General features: G+C 41.3%; 2 protein-coding genes across 2 annotated transcripts in view; one reads left to right on the plus strand and one right to left on the minus strand.

Moving 5' to 3' along the window:
• CAMTA1 (calmodulin binding transcription activator 1) overlaps positions 1-21108 on the plus strand; it is a gene marked incomplete at its 3' end in the record, with an annotated part of 904685 nt that overhangs the window by 492918 nt on the left and 390659 nt on the right.
• On the minus strand, positions 8115-9307 carry LOC307047769 (dnaJ homolog subfamily A member 1-like; the record flags this gene model as incomplete). Its single annotated transcript, XM_079696431.1, is given in 2 exon segments — positions 8115-8146; positions 8149-9307. Coding segments are annotated over 2 exon segments (1191 nt in total).

Consider the following 21108-nt stretch of genomic DNA (forward strand, 5'->3'; position numbering starts at 1 on the left):
AAGGAGACAAAGGGAATCATGAGGCAGAGGAGAACCAGGAAAGCGTGATGACCTGGACACCAAGTGAAGAGGAACTCTGAAGAGGAAGTGGTTAGCTGTGCCAAATGCCTGATGAGGGTATGATTGGGACAGGGATGGAGGATCAATGGGAAAAGAAATTGTAAAACTGTATGTTCAGAAAGATCCTAATTTTGCAAAAACAATTTCTCCCCCCTAAAAAAAGCTCTTTTTGATTTTGATTATTAAATCTGTAGACCAATTTCAATCCATGAACATGGTATACTCTAGATATTATGGAACTTATGTTGTAGGGAGTCTGGATTGTGTTGTTTTCTGTAAAGCATGTTGATTTTTGTTCTGACAGATTACTTGGTTCTACTCTTTTGATATGGTTGGTCTATTTTGGTTTTGCCCTTAGTTGAAGGTTCTGCTGCTTATGCAAGGATGTGGTCCTTCCTCTTAAGCCTGGGCTTTCTGGAGACTTAAGTGAATGCTGCAGGTACCCAGTGAGGGTTCTCACATCTGGCTGGGCCATAATTCGAGGTCCCCCAACCCTGCGTGACCTCCAGTATCGCTGTTTAGCCTTCAGTGCTATAGTATCTAGCGTCTTGCCCTGCACATGGGCAGCTCTGCCCTCAACCGGGTACTCCCCAGGAACCTCCAAGCAGACTTCTGCAGACTTCCTTCTACACAGCTCCCTTCTCTCCAGGGCTCAGACCTGCAAATTCTAGCTGCTTCAGCAGCCCCAAATTCTGATTTTTGCCTTCTCTGATCAGGGAGGCTGCTGTGCCCAGCTTGGACCCTACCTCCCTGCGTAATGGTCCAGAAATTCGGCAGATGTAGGGCTCACCTTGTGTGTTTTCTTTCTTATGGGATCACAGTCCTGAACTGCCTGTCATCCAGTGCCTGCAAAGAGTAGCCTCAGATATTTTCATCGAGTTTTATGGCTGTTTCCAGCAGGAGGGCAGGTCCAGCTTCAGTCCCTTCATTGTGGCTGGAAGCTGAGTCGCTTTGATTTAATGTTTACTGTTTCCTCCCATCCCCTGCACCAGATCATCACCCTTATGGGCAACAGTTCTGTATATGTTTGCAGTGTAATACAGAGCAGTCCCTTTCATTGAAATAAAATCATCAGACAATTTGCAATCTGAAATAAACAAAGACCATCGTAAAGATGTTGTGGTTGCACTTTTAGGCTGGTGTCTGTAGGGAACTTGCAGGGGCGGGTACTCAAGGAAGACTCTATGGAATGTGGTTGGACAGAGAGTTCCAGGCCTGAGGACTGGGTGGACTTCCCGAGAGGGAGGTGCAGGGCAAGAGCCAAGGAAACATGGCAGGGGTCCTGGGTGCAGCTATGAGGGCTGAATTCCTCCTCAGCATTCCCCAGAGATGCATGGTCCCCCTGCCCCAACCCGGGATGCTCCCGTGCAACAGAGCTCCCCTCTTCCTTATATCAAAGCTACTTTCTGCTCTAGAAAGGCCACTGACAAGTTCCGCCCAGGGTCCCTGGGATGGCCAGGAATGGATTTTCAGCTTGGAGGGACAATGATTGTCTTTTCTCTGACTGTGAATTGAAACAGGACCGGTAGCTCTCTCTGACCTGGTGCATGTCACCCTCTCTCCTGGGCGTCTGTTCACACAGGTACCTCCCTCCACCTACAGGCTTGGGATTCCTGTGACTTGCTACAGGGGAAATTCTAGAGCTTTGTGCCCAAATGGCCCTGAAGTACCAGAAGTCTGTTGCATATTTCATCACTTCTATCTGAAGGATGTTTTATAGATGTCTCAATGCGTTCTACAATAGATACGTACTAAATTGTTTATTCAGCAAACTTTTATTAAGCACCTAAGATGTGCCAGGCATTGTGCTAGGTTCTAGAACCCCCAAATCCCTGACCTAGGGCCTCAGAAATGTACTCAGGGACCGTCTTGGAGAGAAGGGTGAGTCTGGACTCATGCACTGAGATGGGAAACACCAAAACTTTCAAGACGGGCACTCCTGAGTGGTTAGCATTTGGGCCTCCCTTACCCTCTGCTCCATTGCCAACCAGGCTCAGGGTTTCTGGATGCACAGCTGGCTTCTTCCTTCTCCAGCAGTGACCTAAGGAGGTGACTTGCTTTAACGAAGGGGCTACCGTAATAGAGTCAGATGTCTTGAGTTTGCATCTTGCCTCACTCCACTGACTTGCTGTGTGACCTTAAGCGAGTACCTTCCCCTCTCTGGGACTGGCTCCTCATCTTCAAAATATATGAAAATTTTGTTTCAAAATATGAGCTGGAGGTATAGAGACTCGGGGTCCTTACCCAGGTCATTCTATGTGTTTATGGATTGGTCATTAAGAAGACCAATAGTAAAACTATTCTTTGTAGCAAAACAGTATATGAAACGACTTGGTTTCTTTTTATTAAAGGCACTCTTTACCACTAGGAATATTATTAAAACCATCATAGCCTCTGAGCAAGAGCTTCAGATTTGGCCCTGTGACAGCATCATCAGCTGTCTTCCCCCCTTATGACAATCCTGCCTGTGACTCACAGGGACTAAGGCAGGGGGAGAAGGTGGGTGGTCTGGCCCGCCCCACTAATCCCTGCTTTCTCTGGAATTCTCCACTTGTTTATAGTCTGGGCAACTTGCCTCCTGCTCCTGCATGACTCAGACTCGGAGAGCATCCAGCCTCACCGGCAGCCAGCGGCTCCCCTGAGTCAGTAGCTGGCCATTGTGTCTTAGTCTCCTGGACCCTTCAGATAAAGCCCTACGTCTCCATCCCCTCCCCGGCGGCACCACCACCGCAAGCCCACGTGCGCCATCGAGAACACTCGTGCCAAGGACCTCGAGAGGTCCCAACCCCATCCTGAGACAGGATTTCCCACTCCTCTTAGGAATTTGTTTTGTTTTGCTTTGAAATGTAAGTTTATTTCTGATCAGGGGCAGATGCCAATTTCATGGGGTCTGAAGCCAATACAGTTGGGGATCTTGTATAAATACAAAATAATGAACACAAAATTAGGCCTAGCATCTTGGAAGGGGTCTGTCCATGCAACACACGGGTGGTGAGGCGGGGGGCAGTCCTGAAGCTTCAGTGCTGGTAGCTTCACGGTAAACCTGACTGCGGTTCTGACTCACTTAAGATCTGGAATAACTGCTCCCCGCACCTTCAGTAAATTATAATTTAGGATAAAGTAAGAGAATTGCTTGCTGTATAGTTATGTTAGAATCAAGCAGCCACTGCGTGATTTAGATGTGAGCTAGTATTCTTTGTAAAAAATTTTCCTTCACATAAAAGCAACAGATTGAATGTCTGATGAGTCACAAATGCCCTTCTGAAAACAACAGCATTAGAGGGGCTTACTCAGAACACGTCTTTTTCCTTCTTCCAAAGCTGCTCCTTCAGATGCTGGCACGGAATCAACCCCCCCACCCTTCTTTCTCCCCTTCTCCTCCTGCCCCACCCCTGCACGTGCTGCCAGCTCAACAGACATTTAACACATCACATCCAACACCAACGTTTTTAACTACAGCAATTGTTTAAAAAATTGTCCGGACACAGATTGAACCAGAAAATGGAAAGATTGTCAGTCATCGGCGGGTGATAAGGGGAAGCGAATTCAAGTCCTGCTGTCGGTTGGCAACATTTCCCAACTGTCCTGGTGTAAAGTGATTCCAGAACAACTTTATTTGAATAGTCTGTGTTGCACTCAAAGTAAATATTAATTCCATTATGCCATAAACTTTTATTTATCATGACAGCAAGTCATAAAATTCTCTTACTAGAATATCGCTTCTAAATTGCATATCATAGATGAGATACAGCACTCATATTGGATGCTAGCAGCAATTACCCACCATCCGTTATGCAAGTTGGTATTAAATGTGCTTTCTAAGTATGAGGCACAGTCTGAGCTTGTGAAGAAAATCTTCTGTGGCTATTTTCCAGGTGCCCGGAAATACAAGGAGAGGGTGACTGAGAAGTCACAGCAGCAGGGGCCAGGCACAAGGACCAAAGGGCACAGAGTCCCTGGCAGTAATTCACTGAAGTGTTCTTTGCATATTATGGTTCTGACTTTTTAAATTACATAAATTGCTCATTAGAAGTGCCTTGTAATTGCCTTACCCTGTGGTATTGTGAGAACTGTAGGTTTTAATTATTCTTTTTTGATTTATAGTGTGGTTTGACTTGTTTAGGGTGATGGTTTGAAAATAAGGATCTGCTTTAATTGTTGTACTAAGTGAAAATAGATGACTCCGTTTATCAAATCCCTTGACTTTGTGTTTGGGGAGTACAAGGGGTCTTATGGTTTCTCAGCCCTTGTTGGTAACCATAGGGGGTTTGCCAGGTGGGGCCTGGGGAGAATCCCTCTCAGCCTGGACAGACAGCATTTTGGGCTCTGCCTGACCCTGGGGTGGCCTGAGCAGAGCTTGGCAGTGCTTAACCTACGGGTAGATTTAATGACACCTGCGCGGATGTCCCCTCACCTCTTCCTCACAGTATGGATAGGACAGGAAAAGCCAAAGCTCTTTAGTATCTTTGGAGGGCAGGGCAGGGACGATGGGTACTGGGGGGCAGGAGGGATGCTCCTGGGATCTCTGCTGCAAAGCCGTCATGCCCCTTGGCCCCCGCCCAGCCAGCTCTCACCTCCTGCAGCATCAGGCCTCCGTCTTCCCAGCCCTACCCAGAGCTGAGCTGTTCTGAGCTGTGTAATGGGGCTGGGCTGCAGACTTTCCCGGCCCCTGGGCCCGGCGCCATGTCATCCAATGCCTAGAATTGATGAGTTGTGAGACCAGACCATGGCTTCGGGGATAAACTTCCAGGACCTGCTCTGGCTCATCTGTAGCCACTGATGAATAAAAACTCAATTAGGACGCTGGTCCTTGAAAGGCAGCTATTTTAGGACTCACTTTTGGAAAGGCAGAGGATTTCTTTTTCCAAGATAAAATTATACATTTGTCAATACAGCAGAAGCATCGACCGCTTTCTCTTGGGGGTCTCTCGTCTTAACTATTCTCCATCAGAAAGCTTTGCTCTTTGAAGCTGGGCTGGCAGCAGGCTCCCATACATCTGGCTCATCGAGAGATGCCTCTGACCCCTCTGCATCTGCTTTCACGTGTCCTTTTTGGAGCAGCTCACCTCTCACTGACAGTAGAGGGACAGCCTTTGTGAGTCTAGGAGCATTTTGTCACAAAGCCCCTGGCCCATGTCTCCCCCTTTTCATCACCTGTTTTATGAATGTGGCATTCTGTTCCAGGCCAGATTTCCATGACATGAAAAATACACTAAATATGGGCTGCCACAGTAACCGTCATTAACCAACCACTAGTTGTGCCTTTATAAATTTTTACACACTGCTAAATTATAAATACGCAATGCTGAAAGTAATGAAATATGCACCTCTAATATCTGCAGTTATAAGATGTGCAAGCACATGCTATAAATTGGGAGGAGGAATTGGGGTACTTCATCTGTTTCCTAGTTAGAGCCCAGGTTGCGCTTCTCCCCTGGGAGTCCCTCATGAGGGCCTTTCCTCTCAACAGGAGCCCTGCAGGTAGCACCTCTCCGGTGCTGGGCTGCCCTGGTTGGAACCTTTTTCTTTGTTTGTCGTTCACATGGATTCAATAAACAAAGGTTCAATAGCGTATGCCGTGTTTCTGAACTGTGCTAGGCTGGAAATCCACAGTTGAATGAGTCTGAAAATTTGCATCGTCTGTTTGAGGAGATGGACAAATTAACAAGTAACAGCAGTGCAGGGGGTGAGGCCCAGGGAGAAGGGCACCCAGGTGCTGGAGGTGACTAGGATGACTTTGAACAAACTCCACCTCATTTTCCTCATCTGTGAGTGGGGTGTATCCTTGTCTCCTCCCTCTTGGTGCTCTTGGGGGTATTCTATGAGTTCCTGCACATAAAAGCATTTATTTAGAGCAGTTCCTGGCACAAACTAAACAAGAGGCAAATGTTAACTATTATAACCACACTCATTATTACTTGATTTCTTGCTGTCTTATGCCCAAAATTAACAGCTGAGATCATGGCAAGAGCACTTTCTTTCTTGGTTAAAGAGCATGGCCTTCATTACTGCCAGGGGTGAGTGAAAGAGACATTGTATTTTCTCCGACATGAAAATATTTTCATTGCCATTGTTTTTTATTTTATTTTTTTTAATGCAGCTTGGAAATTTAAAGAAACATTTAAAAGAATTATAAAGAAAAACAACTTATTTTGTATGTTTCATCTTATAAAATTTTCTGTTGAAGAAGTGACCTTATTTTTTTCATTGTCTTTGTTTCAATCTCAAAAGTAATTTATTATAAAAAGGCAACCAGCATAAAAATGTATAGATAGTAAAAGTCCCCCCTAAATCCAATGAACACACACACATTTTCACACACACTCTAAAAAAGTATCATTTTTAACCAGCAATATACTGTGAACTTTAAATCAACACAGATAAATATATTTTAACAGCTGTACAGTAGTTCCTTGCAGGGACTTAACCTACAACATAACCTAGTTATGTTGTTTCCAGATTTTTTTCTATCCATACTTCAGTGATTATCCTTGAACAGTTTTTATGTACTTAGGTTAAATTTCTAGAAGTGGTATTATAGGTTAGAGGACTTTCATATTTTTAAGATTGTTATGTATTTTTTCATTAAAGATTCTTTTTTTCGGATGTGGACCATTTTTAAAGTCTTTATTGAATTTGTTACAACATTGCTTCTGTTTTATGTCTTGGCTTCTTGGCCACGAGGCATGTGGGAATCTCAGCTCCCCGACTAGGGATCAAACACGCACCGCCCCCGCCCCCCCCCCCCCGCCCGGCATTGGAAGGCAAAGTCTCAACCACTGGACCACCAGGGAGGTCCCATATTGTTATATATTTTTAAACTATAAATTATGCAAACTTTGAAGGAATAATACAGGATAAAGAATTGAAAAGGTAGAAAAGCTATACAGTAAAAAGTAAGTCTCCCTTCCCCACTTCCCACCCTGCCTCACCCAATCAGCTCCCCAGAGGCCAACATGTTACAATTTCTCATCAATCCTTCCAGTGATGGACACTTTTTCCTTTCTTTTCTCTTGTGCAAATGTAGCATACTTCATACACATATTGCATCTTGCTTTTTCAATGTAACACTATAACTTGTATTAGATTGGTTTCCATTAGTACGTAAAGAGCTGCCTCATTCTTAGTAAGTAGTATTATTGAGCAGCTACTGTGTGCCTAGCATCGTTCTAGGTGCCAAAGACAAAGTAGCCCTTTCTGATACACATTCTGGAGAGGAGAGACGGACAGTAAATTATGAAAAAATGTATATAGTATGTCAGATGGTGGTGTGCATCATTAAGAAAAATAAAGCAGAAAAAAAAGGCATAGGAAGTGGGTGCAATTTTAAATTGGGAGATTAGGAAAGACCCACTGAGAGGGTGATCCACGAGCAAAGAGCTGATGGAGCAAGGGTCCCTGTGGAACTCCAGGGGAGAAGCTTTCCTTTATGACAGCAAGGAAAAGACTTGAGTTGGGAGCTGGTAGTCAACAGAATGAATGTACAACACTTGATTTAATCAACACTCTGCCGATAGATAAATGATGAATTAAGTTACATACCAAGCAACATCATATGAAGGTGTCTGTTTCCTCACATTCTTACCTAAACGTTATACTATCGTACTGTTTTATTCATGTGGTTCTGGCTTATACAAGGAGTTATCCTATAGTTTTACTCTGCATTTATCTTATTAAGAAAGTTGAATGTATTTTCTTTTTCTATGAACTGTGTATTCACGTATTTATAAAATTTTGTATTAGATTGTTGGTCTTTTTCTTATTGGTTAGGAGAAGCTCTTTATATATTACAGAAATTAGCCCTTTTTTCTGTAATATGTATCTTAAATAATTTCTAAGTTTTTATTTGATTAAAAAACTTTTTATTCTACCTGTTCAAAAAACATTTTTTGAGCTTTTATATTTGAGTTTATTCTTCATTTAACTTTAAAACACTACTATAGTTGAATATTAAAACAAACAGTAGCAAGTAGTGAGCATATTATGATTATAGTCCTTCACTCAGTCACTACTGCAAATAAAATGCCAGCAGTGAGTGTTATTCACTGGCCCCATTAGGAGGTCTGACACTGAACACTACCCCGAGATGATGTTCATCGTCCTCATATGCTTCTCCATTGTAATGGCGCCGTCTTTCCTGAGTTGGATTAAAGTCCACTAGTTCTACCTGGTCCATTTCATCAGTCTCTTCTACTTCCTTCCTCTCAGGTAGGAGTTTTTCCAGCAAAGAGAGTTTATCAGGGGAGAGAAATCCATTCTCAGGAAAGTTTACCTTAAATTCAATGATTAGGCGACGCTTTTCATATGGTCTACGATAAATTGGCATGCCTTCATTTAGCACACACTCGATACCTCCATGCTTGACAATCTGACCTGGATGAGAAGCGATGACTATGGTTTGGTTGTCAAGAGTAGATATTGGCTTTTGGAAGGCACACAATGCCTCAACCAGCTGTATGTCCATACACATGAAAAGGTCTTCTCCTTGTCGAGTGAAAACAGCACGGTCCTTCTGATCTAAAACGATGATAATATCTCCTGGCTCCAGTCCTGGTTCTTGGTCTCCTTCACCACGGAATGTTATCTTCTGGCCATCTTTCATGCCTATGTCAATATGAACTTCTAGAGTTTTCTTCTCTTGAACTATCTTCCTTCCATTGCAGCTTTTACATCTATCTTTAGGACTGATCTGCTCTCCATGGCCCTGGCACTCCATGCAGACAGACTGAATCTGCTGAACCATTTCAGGTCCTATCTGATGAATTATTATTTGCATTCCAGGACCTCGGCAATTGGGACAGCACTCTACTGCTCCTTTCTTACCACCTGGGCCTTCACATTTGTCACAAATCACATTCTTTTGCAGAGCTAGTGTTCTTGTTGCACCATTATATAAATCTTCTAAGGTTACTGTGAGTTGATGCACAACATTTTTACCTCTCCTTTCTCTCTGTATCCTGTCTCCTCCTCCAAAAAACATATCAAAGATGTCCATGGGGGAGCCCAAACTGCCACCTGCTCCACCTTCTTTAATTGCCTGGTCTCCTCTTTTGTCATATAATTCCCTTTTCTTTGCATCAGAGAGCACTTCATAAGCTTGAGAAGTCTGTTTAAACTTCTTTCCTTCATTTGGATTCTTATCAGGGTGGTACTTCAAGGCCAGTTTCCTGTAAGCCTTTTTCAATTCTTCTTGGGTGGCATTGGGTTTGACTCCCAAAGCATCATAATAAATGGTTTCTTTCACCATTTCCTACAGCTGGTGAGCAGGCCGATGCTGGTGTGGGGGAGTGGGAAGGAGCAGGTTGCTGTGTGCAGCTCGGGCAGCCGCTGCTTCTCCACCTTTTCACTGAGCGTTCTGGAAAGTTCCCCCCCAAACATTTAAATAGTCCAATATATTAGTCTTTTCTTTTATGGCTTCCAAAGTGTGTGACATAGTGAAAAAAGCTTTTTTTTCTTTTACTCTAAAGTTACAATAAACGTATTCTAGTACTTTAATTGTTTCATTTTGTTCTTACTTTAAATCTTTCATCGATTTGGAATTTATTAAGGTAGAAGGAATAGAGTCAGTATACAGTTTTTTCTTCCCCACAGAGATACTCAAGTGTCCCCAAACTATTTACTGAATTAATCCACTTTTTAACCTGTTGATGGGCACGTCCCCTCTCTGCCATATACTAAATTCCCAGTTGTATTTGGATTATTTTGGGATGGTCTATACTTTTTCAGGGATTTGTCTGTTTACTCATACTCCACTGTTACACTCCAAATTATGATACATTTTCATTTTCATAGAGCAAATCCACCTTTATTACTTATCTTTTTCAGAATGTTCTTGGCAGCTCTTACTTGTTTATTTTTCTAATGAACTTTAGAATGATTGTCCAGACCTAAAAGCAAGCCCTGGTTGGTATTTTTATTGTGGTTACACCTTTACCCCACCCTGAAACCCTGGCAACCACTGATCTGTGCTCCGTTGCCATAGTTTTGTCTTTTTCACAATGTCTTACAAATGGAATCATACAGTATGGAACCTCTGAGACTGGCTTCTTTCCTTCTGTGTAATGTTTTATGATTCATCCAAGTTGTTATGCTCAGTAGAATTCCACTGTGTGGATGAACCACTGTTGTTTACCCATTCACTGAATAAACTCATGTTTGTTGATTATGAACAGAGCTGCTACAAACTTTTGTGCATAGGTATTTGTGTGAACATAAGTTTTTATTTCTCTAGGGTAAATACCCAGGAGTGAGATTGTTGTGTCATATGGTAAATGTTTGATTAACCTTATAAGAAACAGATAAACCATTCTTATTGTTTGGGGTTTTATTTTTAAATTTTTATTTATTTTTTAGTTATTCTACTAGATGTGTGTTGGTACTTCATTGTAGTTTTAATTTGTGTTTCTCTACTGGCTAATGATGTTAACAGCTTTTCATGTGCTTATTTGTCATTTCTATATCCTCTTTAGCAATGCTTCAGTTCAAATTTTTTGCCCATTTTTAATTGCGTTTTTTGAGTCATAAATGTGATTTGACAATTTTTGTTTTACCAGTTTGTACCTTGACTTTTCATTATCCTAAGAGTGCCTTTCACAGAACAAAAGTTTTGAAATTTCAGTGAAGTCCAATTTATCATTTTTAAAGTGCATCTTACTTTTGGTGTTTTGTCTAGGAACTCTTTGCCTAGCTCCAGGTCACAATTATTATATGTTCCTTTCTAAAAATTGTATGATTTTATGTATTTAACTTAGATTATGATCCATTTTGAGTTAATTTTCTATAAAGGTTTAGGTCAAGTGTCCTATTTTTTTTTTTTTTTTTTGCATACGGATAACCAATTGTTACAACACCACTTGTTGAAAAACTGTCCCTTCTCCATTGAAGTGCCTTTGCACCTTTATCAAAATCAATGAGGGTTTCTTTCTGGACTTCATATTCTGTCCATTGATCCATATGTCTATTGTTTCACCAATACCACACTGTCTTGATTACTGTAGGTTTATAATGTCTTTAAAGCATGTAGTTTAATTTCTCTAATGTGATTTTTCTTTTTCCATATTGTTTTGGCTATTCTAGTTCTTTGCTTTTGATATAAATTTATGAATCAGCTTGTCTAGAGCTACAAAAATTCCTGCTGGATTTTGATTGATACTGCATTAAATGTATACATCCCTTTGCAGAGAATTTAAATCTTTCCTATGTTGAGTCTTCTCATCCATGACTGTGATGTGTATCTCCATTTATTTAGGTCTGCTTTGATTTCTTTCACCAGTATTTTGTAGTTTTCAGCATACAGATCCTGCAAAAATTGTTAGATTTTTACCTAAGTATTGAGTTGGCCAAAAAGTTCATTTGGGTTTTTCCTTAACATCTTAAGGAAAAACCAGAATAAACTTTTTGGCTAATGCAATATTTCAAATTTTTGGAACTATTGTAAATTGTATTCAAAAATTTTTTTGGTTTCCAGTTGTTCATTGCTAGTGTATAGGAATACAATTGATTTTTACATGTTGACCTTGTACCTGTGACCATGCTAAGCTCATGTGAGGTTTAAGAGTGTTAATTTTGGGGATGTACTTTTTGGGATTTTTTATGTAGACAATCATGTTGTGTGAAAATAGTGACAGTTTTACTCCTTCCTTTCCAATTTATATGACTTTTATTTCTTTTTCTTGCTTTATTGCAATGGCTAAAGCTTCCATATAATGCTATAGGTGTGAGAGTCCTTGTGTAGTTCCCAGTCTTAGAGGGAAAGCTTTCAGGTTTTCACCATTAAGTATGATGTTAATTGTAGGTTTTTATAAGTGCCCTTCATCAGGAAGAGGAAGTTCCCTTCTATTCCTATTTTGCTGAGGCTTTTTTTCATGAATGAATGTTGAATTTTTTCAAATGCTATTTCTGCATGAATTGATATTATCATATGGTTTTTCTTTTTTAAACTGTTAATATGGTGGATTACATTGATTTATGGATATTGAACCAGCTTTACATTCCAAGGATAAAATTCATTTGTTTATGGTATATTATCCATTTTATATGTTGCTGAATTTGACTTGCTAATATTCTATTGAGGATTTTTGCATCTATGTCCCTGAGGGATATTGATTTGTAGTTTTCTTTGTGGTACTATCTCTGCCTGGTTTCGGTATCAAGGTGATGCTAGTCTCATAAAATAAGTTGAAGAGTGGTATCTCCTCTTCTCTTTTCAGGAAGAGATCGTGTAGAATCAATATAATTTCATCTTTAAATGTTTGGTAGAATTTGCCAGCAAAACCATCTAGGTCTAGAGAATTCTTTTTCAGAAGGTTTTAAACTACCAATTCAATTTATTTAGTAGTTAGAGAACAATTCAGGTTATCTATTTCTTCTTTTATTCCTGATATAGGTAATTTTTGTCTTCTTTGTCAAGTTTGAAAGAGGTTTATTATTTTTATTTATCTTTAAAAAAACCAGCTTTTGGTTTCATTGATTCTCTCTGTTGTTTTTCTGTTTTCAGTTTCATTTGCAAGTCATGTTTACATTTATTATCTCCCTCGTTTGGCCTACTTTGGTTTAATTTGCTCTGACTTCTCTAGTTTCTGAAGATAGAGGCTTGTATTATTGATTTGAGAACTTTTTTCTACTCTACGCCTTTATTTAATACTATGAATTTCTCTTTAAGTATTGCTTTAGCTTCGTCCTACAGATTTTGATATGCTGTATTTTAACCATTTATTTAATTGAAAGTATTTTCTAATTCCTATTGAGACTTTCTCTGGATTCACCTATGGATCTACCTGTGGATTATTTAGAACAGTTTTCTTTTTAACTTCCAAGTATTGAAGATGTTTCTGTTATGGTCCTGTTATTGATTTCTGGTTTAAATCCATTACCATCAGGGAACACGCTTTGTTTTATTTCAATTCTTTTACATTTTAAGGTTTGTTTTATGACCCAACATATGGTCTTTTTTGGTGAATATTCCATGTACATTTAAAAAGAATGTATATTCTGTTGTTGTTGGGTGGAATGCTCTCTAAATATCAATTAGATTCTGTTGGTTGATATGTTATTCAGGTTTTATTAGTGTCCTTGTTGATTTTCTGTCTACTCATTCTATTTATTAGTTAGAGAATAGTATTGAAGTCTCCATTTGCAGTTGTCGATTGGTCTATTTTCCCCTTCAGTTCTTTCGGGTTTTGCTTCATATATTTTGAAGCTCTCTTGTTAGGTGCATACACATTTGGGGTTATGTCTTCTTGGTGAATTGATCTTTTATCATTATGTAATGTTTCTCTTTATCCCTGATAATTTTCTTTGCTCTGAATCTACTTTTTCTGATAGTAATATAGTCACTGAAACTTTATTTTGCCTAGTGTTTACATAGTATATCTTCTTCCATCCTTTAAATTTTAATCTGCTCATACTGTTATAACTGAGGTGAGTTTTTGTAAACAGTATATAGGTGGGTCATATTTTTTATTATCTGTTCTGAAAATCTCTTGTCTTTTAATTTGTGCATTTAAACAATTTATATTTAATATACTTATTGGTGTGCTTTATTATTTGTTTTTTGTTTATTTCTTATGTTTTTGTCCTTTTGTTTTCCCTTTCCTGCCTTCTTTTGTGTTATTTGAAATTTTTTCGTGTTCTATTTTATCTATTGTGTTTTTTGACTATACTCTTTGTACAGTTTTTTTAGTGGCTGCTCTATGGATTACAGTATAATTCTTAGAATCAATCTACTTATAATCAATTTCAGGTAGACTATAGAAGTCCTGCCACCATATAGGTCCTTTTTCTCCTCGATTTATATTTTGTTTTATGTTAAATATATTACAACTATATACATTGAAAACTCCCCTAGAGAGTGTTACGATTTTTGCTTTCAACCATCAAAAGATTTTTAAAGAACTCAAGAGGAAAATAGTCTTTTATATTTACCCAGATGTTTACCATTTCTGTTGCTCTTCCTTCAATACTGTTGTTCCAATTTTCCTTCTGTTATGTAATTTCCCTTCTATCTGAAGAACTTCTTTTAGCAGTTTTTTAAAGCAGGTCTGCTGGCAACTAATTGTCTTAGTTTTTCTTCATCCGATATTGGATTTATTTCTCCTTCATTCCTGAAGGGTATTTTTTTGCTATATATAGAATCTTGGGTTGATAGTTTTTTCTTTCACTCCCTAAAAAATGTTAGTTCACTTCTTTTTGGCCTCCATGATTGCTGATGAGAAATCTGGAGTCATTCAAATTTCTGTTTCCCATAACAGGGGTCAGCAGCATTTTTCTGCATAGGGCCAGATATTAAATATTTTTGGCTTTGCAGGCCATATGGCTTTGTCACAGCTTCTTAACTCTGCCATTGTGACACTAAAGCAGTTATACACAATACATAAAGGGATAGTTATAGTTATGTTTCAATAAAACTTTATTTACCAAAACAGACAGTGAGATTTGGTGCATGGACCATAGTTTGCTGACCCCTGCCTATAAGTAATGTGTCACTTTTTCTTTGATCACTTTCAAGATATTTTTTCTCTGTCTTTAGTTTTCAGCAGTTTGATTATGATGTGTCTTATTATAGGTATCTTGGATTTATCCTGTTTGTAGTTCATTCAACTTCTCAAATCTGTAAGTTTATATCTTTTGCCAAATCTGGGAAGTTTTCAACCATTATTTACTAATACACACACACACACACACACACACAGAGAGAGAGAGAGAGACACCACAGTCTTTCTCATCTCCTTCCAAAACTCTAATGACACAAAAGGTAAACCAATAGTCCTACAGTTCCCTGAGGTTCTGTTTTTTTTTTTTTTTCAATCTTTTTCCTCTCTGTCATTCAGATGAGATAATGCCAATTGTTCTATCTTTAAGGTCACTTAACTCTTTTTTTTCTGAGATGTCCATTTTGCTATTTAACCACCCAATGAGTTTTCTATTTGGGTTTATGTTACTCTTCAGTTCTAAAATTCCCATTTATTTTTTCTTCATATTCTCTACTTATTTTCTGGTACTTTCTGTGCTTCTGTTTATTTTAAGAGTGTTTATTCTTACTTCTTGGAATAACTTTATAATAATTATCTTTGTCAGGTAACTTCATCATCTACGTATCTTTTCCCATGAAAGTTGAGATTTTTCTAGTTCTTATTATACCAGTCAATTTTGGGTTATATTCTGTACATTTCAATTCTTATGGTATGAGTCTCCGGGTCTTGTTTAAATCCCAAGGGAAATGTTGGATATTTTTGCTTTAGTAGACAACATAGTTGGGTTCAAGCTATAAGTTCCAACCACATTTTGTGAGTTGTAATTTCAACATTAGTTGCTTCAAAGACTTTGTTTCCTACCAGGAGCTGTCCTTTGTGTGGACTGCCTAGTGGCCAGTCTGGGACAGTCTACCTCAAAGTCTTTGGCATGCTATTTAGGATCAGATCCATGTGTACACAGCTTGAGGGTGAGTCTAGGAATTCATGAACAACCTAATGGGATTCTCCCTCTCCACCATCTCCCTGGGCTTCACCTTTTCAGTCCTCTGGCCAGAAATCTAGGGCTTTACTAACCTTGCTCTGTTGGGCAGATCCGATGACTGTCTACCTCAAAGGCTACAGCCATAGGTCAGAGAGACACAGAGGGAGAGAGAAAAGCACCAGGGATTTGCCGCACCCTCTTGGGCCCACAGATATTCCTAGTGGTGATGAAGTTTCCCTTCCCTCATGGTTTTAGGCACCTGTGGGCCCTGCTGTTTCTACCATCACCACCACAGGATTGCCAGGGGCCTGGGGGTACAGGGAACAGAAAAAAAGAAGAGTGGGGCATTTCCTTTACTCTCCCTAAGTATCAGAAGCCCCCTTTGCTTCCTTCTTGAGCTACAACTAGATAGGCTCTCCTGGGCTCTCTCTTTCCACATGCTAGTGCCCCATTCTTAGTTTCAGGCTGTCTTGAGTTCAGGCTCAAAGATGAGGAAAGATGATGGTTCATAGCTGCTTCTGTAGCACTTCTAATTCAGGTTCTTCTTCCCCAGTCTGTCTGCTACTATTTCCTTTTCAGAGTCCTCGAATTGCTGTCCAGCATCGCTCTGGGTTTTATAGCTTCTTTGTGTGGTCACTTCTTCTTGCCCAGAGCCGGAACTAATTCCATTCATTTTTGCTCATTTTCCAGATGCCATCCTTTCTGTCCCTTATTGTCTTTTCAGCAGGTTTGCTCTCGTTCAGTCTGTTTCCAGTATGACTTCATGTCTCTAATGGCTTTATTTTGTTTTTCTACTTCTTTCCTGAGCTCTGCCTACTCTTGTCTTACTCCCCTTTGATGCCATGCTGTACCTTTCCTGAGACTGTGCATCTCTGCTTTGAGGTTTTATTTTAAAGAGACATTTGTTTTATTAATATTTTTGAGTTCTTGGTAATGTTTTTCAGCAATTTTTAGTGGCTCCATGACATTTTTCTGGTGGGTATTCTAAATCCATTTATTTCTATTTGGCTTCTACTTTTCTCTGTATTGTTATACTCATTTGATTTTGGTTCTTCTTGTTGTTCCTAATTTTTCTTTGAAGGAATTTCCTAAAGGGGACAGTCCAAGGCAGTGTTTCTGGTTAGCAGGAATTTCCCCTGAATCACAGTCAAGGTCCTTATCACAGGGAGTTGAATGTTTCCATGAGCCTTTACTTCTCCCCAGCCAATAGAAATAAGAAGCTTCAGGGATGCTATCAATTCAATGTCTTCTATCCTCTTCTCTGACCTTCTCCCACATCCAATTCTCTGGACCAGCCTTGAATCCTGGCAGTTCTCTGATGCCAGTCTGTTATCCTGTTTCCTTTGTCCCAAACATAAGTGGATTGGTTTTGCACCTCAGGGCATATGCTCTCTGTTGTGATGAATTAAACTCTGCAGGCTTTGCCTGATCTGCAGTTGAAGACATACTCTTTAAGCATCTTCCCCTAACCCTGTTGGATCTTCTTGCATTGGGCAGCCCTTCTGCAGACACTATTATAGGAGAGTGGAGATATTTTCTGGATACGAAGCTTAGAGTTTGAATTGAAGGGGATAATATCGTATTTACTCCATATTATTATAACCAGAGTTTGGGTAGGCTCATTTTGATACACATTATCAAACTGCCCTCAAGAATCTTAGATGTCCTTACAATTTTTTAAAATAAATGTAACCTGATGTGCTAGGGAAGAAGTATGTGGGGAGACAGTAAATATGAAAAAACAGAAAGACAGGCTGGGAAGGTGAGCTGCTTAGCTGTAGCCATCCTTCATTCTCAGGTAGGCAGTTAGGAAGCAGGGCAGGGAATCATATGAGGGCAGAGAGAGCTGTTGGAGACAACAAATGACCACTTAATTAAAGTGTTCCATGCTCTGAAGGCATTTTTTTGGCTAGGAATATGAACTCCCACTCAGGGCAGGCTGGGCAATGAACCCAAATATTCCTGAGAGGGGATTATTTGCAAGGACAAGAAGCTTGTTCTCTTGGGAGGGGATCCATTCCCAGGGATGGACAGCATAGATCCTGGCATCTGCCTTCTAGTTGCTTGTGTCCCTTGGTGCTGTTCTCTAGTTGGGACCCCCATGAATCTGTTTCTCTCCACGTGTATGGCAGCTCTTCCTGTACTAGAAGCCAGAGTACTTCAACAGAAGGCTTTCCCAACAACAGCTCCTTGTGTGCCAGCTCTGGAGAGGATGGCCGACCCTGGTGCTCCCTGGACGGAACCCTATCTGGGTCAAAGACTACAGCTCCCAGGACCAGACAGGGACCTGGGGGGCTGGTCTGTGCACAGGGGTAGTGTGTATCTGCGGCGCTGTCCATGGTCCGCATAGTTTATGGTGCTGTCCATGGTCCTCAACCAAAATTTCCAGATAAGGCATTGCTGTTTCTTTTCGTCATGGCACCCAGGTGTCTTTTAGACGTTTGCTCCCAATAATGCTTAACCAGATGAATGAATAGGCTGTGAGTGAACTGAAAAGGGAAGAGTAAGAAAGAAAGAGAGTTGTGCTTTTAACTTATCATAGAGCAAATGGAATCCTGACTTAGGTTTCACAATTTAGGTAGCTGATACGGTGTGCTATTGACAAACCTTTCACATTTCTAACAGTTACCTATTTCTCCCTCTGGGATATAACTAATTCTACCCCACTCCCAATTCTACACTTATGGGGCTGAGGTCCAGGCGCACTCCCAGCAAGCCTAAAGTCCTTTTCTGTACCTCTGAGGTCTGACCCACAGGGAACCTAGCCCTCCTTCCAAGTGACAGAGAGCATCCCCAAGTTTTAATCATCCTGAGACTCTCTCTAGCTGAAGGGCAGACACGACCTTGAGACATCTATAAGAGGAATGATTAGATTCAGAGAAAGAGAGGCCAAGGGCGAGGATGTTGAAGGGGTTTTGGACCTGTGGGTCAGTGATGGGTGTCATTGAGCACAAAGAGAAGATGCTCGAAGGTTCAATGTCATTGCTCCCTCTCTTGGAAAGCAATCAGCAGCTGCTGACTTACAGGGCAGCACTGGGGCCAAGGTTCATGTTGAATCTACCCACACACCCTAGGACTCCAAGCTGCCCAAGAGGGGGACCTTCAGGACCTGGAGCTGCAGACAGTTTATCTCTGTTGTCAGCTCAGGACTTTTGTCTGGGTATGAATGATTAAATGAGATAATACCTGTGAAGTATTTAGCATAAGGTCTAACACACAGAAAGTACTCAATACGTGGTGTCTATTATTGTTACTTTGGTTATTATTACTTACACCTTTTATAGAGCCCCTTGTGGCTTTACTATTGCTTCTAAATATTAACAACAATTCTGTTCATTCAGTCAGTCACAGACCTTTTTATGCCAGGCATTCTGCTAGGCTGGTGGATACAGAATTGAAAGGCATGGCCCCTTGTTCTCAAACAGGTCACCATTGGAGAGGAGGTGGGCAGGTAACTGACAGACACCCTGTAACAGAGCAGCTGCACTGCAGTGAGGACGGGAGTGTGTGCCAGGAGAGCACAGGGGAAAGCTGCTGTCAGGCCTCCTGGGGGAATCAGGGAAAGTCTCAGAGGAGGTGGCCTCTCAGATGAGACCCAAGGAAAAGTAAGGGTAACCCCCAAATAACGGAGGGAGCATCAGCTTGTGAAAGAGCTGGGAGGAGGGAAAGAGAATCAGTCACTCACTGCCTGCTGTGTGGGGCCCCGACTCTGGCAGATTCCATGCTGTCACTGGAGGTGAGAAAGGTGGTAGAGAAACAAATGATCAAGATGTGACCCTGTTCCTGGAACTGGTCATGCATCCTTCTGTGGGGAGCACGGCCCCCTTCTCCCTCCTGGGGACCGATGCTGTGGGAAGGGAAGGACCCCTTTGTCTGGGGGCACAGGGAAGAAAGGCTTGTGATTGGGAAAAGATAACAACGGGCCTGTGAGAGGAGCAAGGGGGCCAAGGTGGGTTCCGAGGAGGTGTTTGGCCCATGAAAGCTGACCTCAGGGTGGCTGCTCACTCTGCTCTCCCAATCTCTGAGCCTGGGCCTAGAACCTCGGGGATGCTGAGCGTAGCTGTTGGCTGTACCTGAGTGAATAACCTCAGATTGGTCTCTGTGACCTTAAGGAAGTTACTTAACCTCTCTGTAGCAGCCTATACGCATCTGCAAAATGGAATGACAGTATCACTGAGGGTTAAATGAATGAATACATGTAAGCACTTAACGTGGTGCCTGACGCACAGGAAACCGGTTACAGGTTTGCTCACGTTGCTAGCTCAGAGACTGCCCAATCAAAGGTGTTTTAAAATGAGCTGGAAACAACTCTTTGCCAGTGTGTCTTCATCATGCTTGGATGCTTTCAAACACAGGAGGTGGAGGAGATGGCAAAGGCTGGAAGCAGTTGAGCCAGATGACATTTATAGGGCAGATGTCATATCTGAGCCCATGCTCTTGGTTAGTGAGTGGCTGGTCGGCTGGGTGCCTCTCCTTGGTGGTTGACTGATGTGTCCTGAATGGAGCACAACACTGGGCAACTGAACAGGGAGGCAAAGGGTTTCATGACACTTTTGGGAGTATTTATGAGAGATGCTTATTTTGCTTATAGAAGAATATATTGTAACCAGAACTAAGTATCACTGATTTGTTTCTGTCCCTGCCTGCTTTGGGCACATTTCTTGATCCTTTTAAAGCCCTGGGAAGAGGCCAGAGCTTTGCTTATAGGGGCCCTTCCTACCACGAAGGCCCCACTGGCTAGTGAGCCACGTGCCTATCATGTGGTAGGAGGAAGCCCTGGGGGAGATGGGCAGGTGTGGAGCTAGCATGGTTGAAAGGAAGAAGAAAAAGTCCTTCTGCAAAGTCAATGTCAGAGCCCAGTGCTCCCAGGCTATGCCAGGGAGTGCCTCCCTGCTCAGAATTTACTGCTGCTCAAAGAACAGGCTGTGTTCCTCCCAATGAGGCAGAAATTGCACTGCATCATCACAGGGAAGCACAATTCTGTACCAGTGGCACACGTAGTTTCCCAGCTTCCCCGTGTTGAGTGGGTCAGTCAAGGCTTCACTGGGGGATGTGAACTCGGTCCGTGACAACTGGGCTGGGAGCCTCTCCTGGGGGGTGGTCAGTATATCCTGAATGAAACACAACATTGGGCAGACTTAATGGAGAGGGGGAGGTTAGTGAGTTTTGCTACCATTTTGGGGGGATATTTATGAGAGACACTTACCTTGGTTAAAGAAAAATGTAGTGTGACCAGAGATAAGTATTATTGATTTTTCTCCTCCATTTTGGTATTAAATGAATCACAGCTACTACAAGCTCTGACTGTATTAATGAGGTTTCCTTCGATGACTACTCAGCCGAGGGAGCCACCAAATTGGAATTCCATGGGAGAGGATTATTGGATGTGACAAATAGCAGAGGAGTATTTTTCCTGAGCTATTTTGGGGGATAGCATAAGATGTTGTAAAAAAGGAGAACCCTTCTCTTCTGCAGCCAAGATTTTTCTTATTGTTATTCAATGGCCGCACCGACTACCAATGAAAGCCAGCCCTCGGGTGCTTTACCTGCTCGAGCCTTATTTCCTGCTCCATCCCTAAGTCCTGGTACAGTGCC

This window comes from Hyperoodon ampullatus (genome assembly GCF_949752795.1).
Source record: "Hyperoodon ampullatus genome assembly, chromosome: 2".
Taxonomy (NCBI): domain Eukaryota; kingdom Metazoa; phylum Chordata; class Mammalia; order Artiodactyla; family Ziphiidae; genus Hyperoodon; species Hyperoodon ampullatus.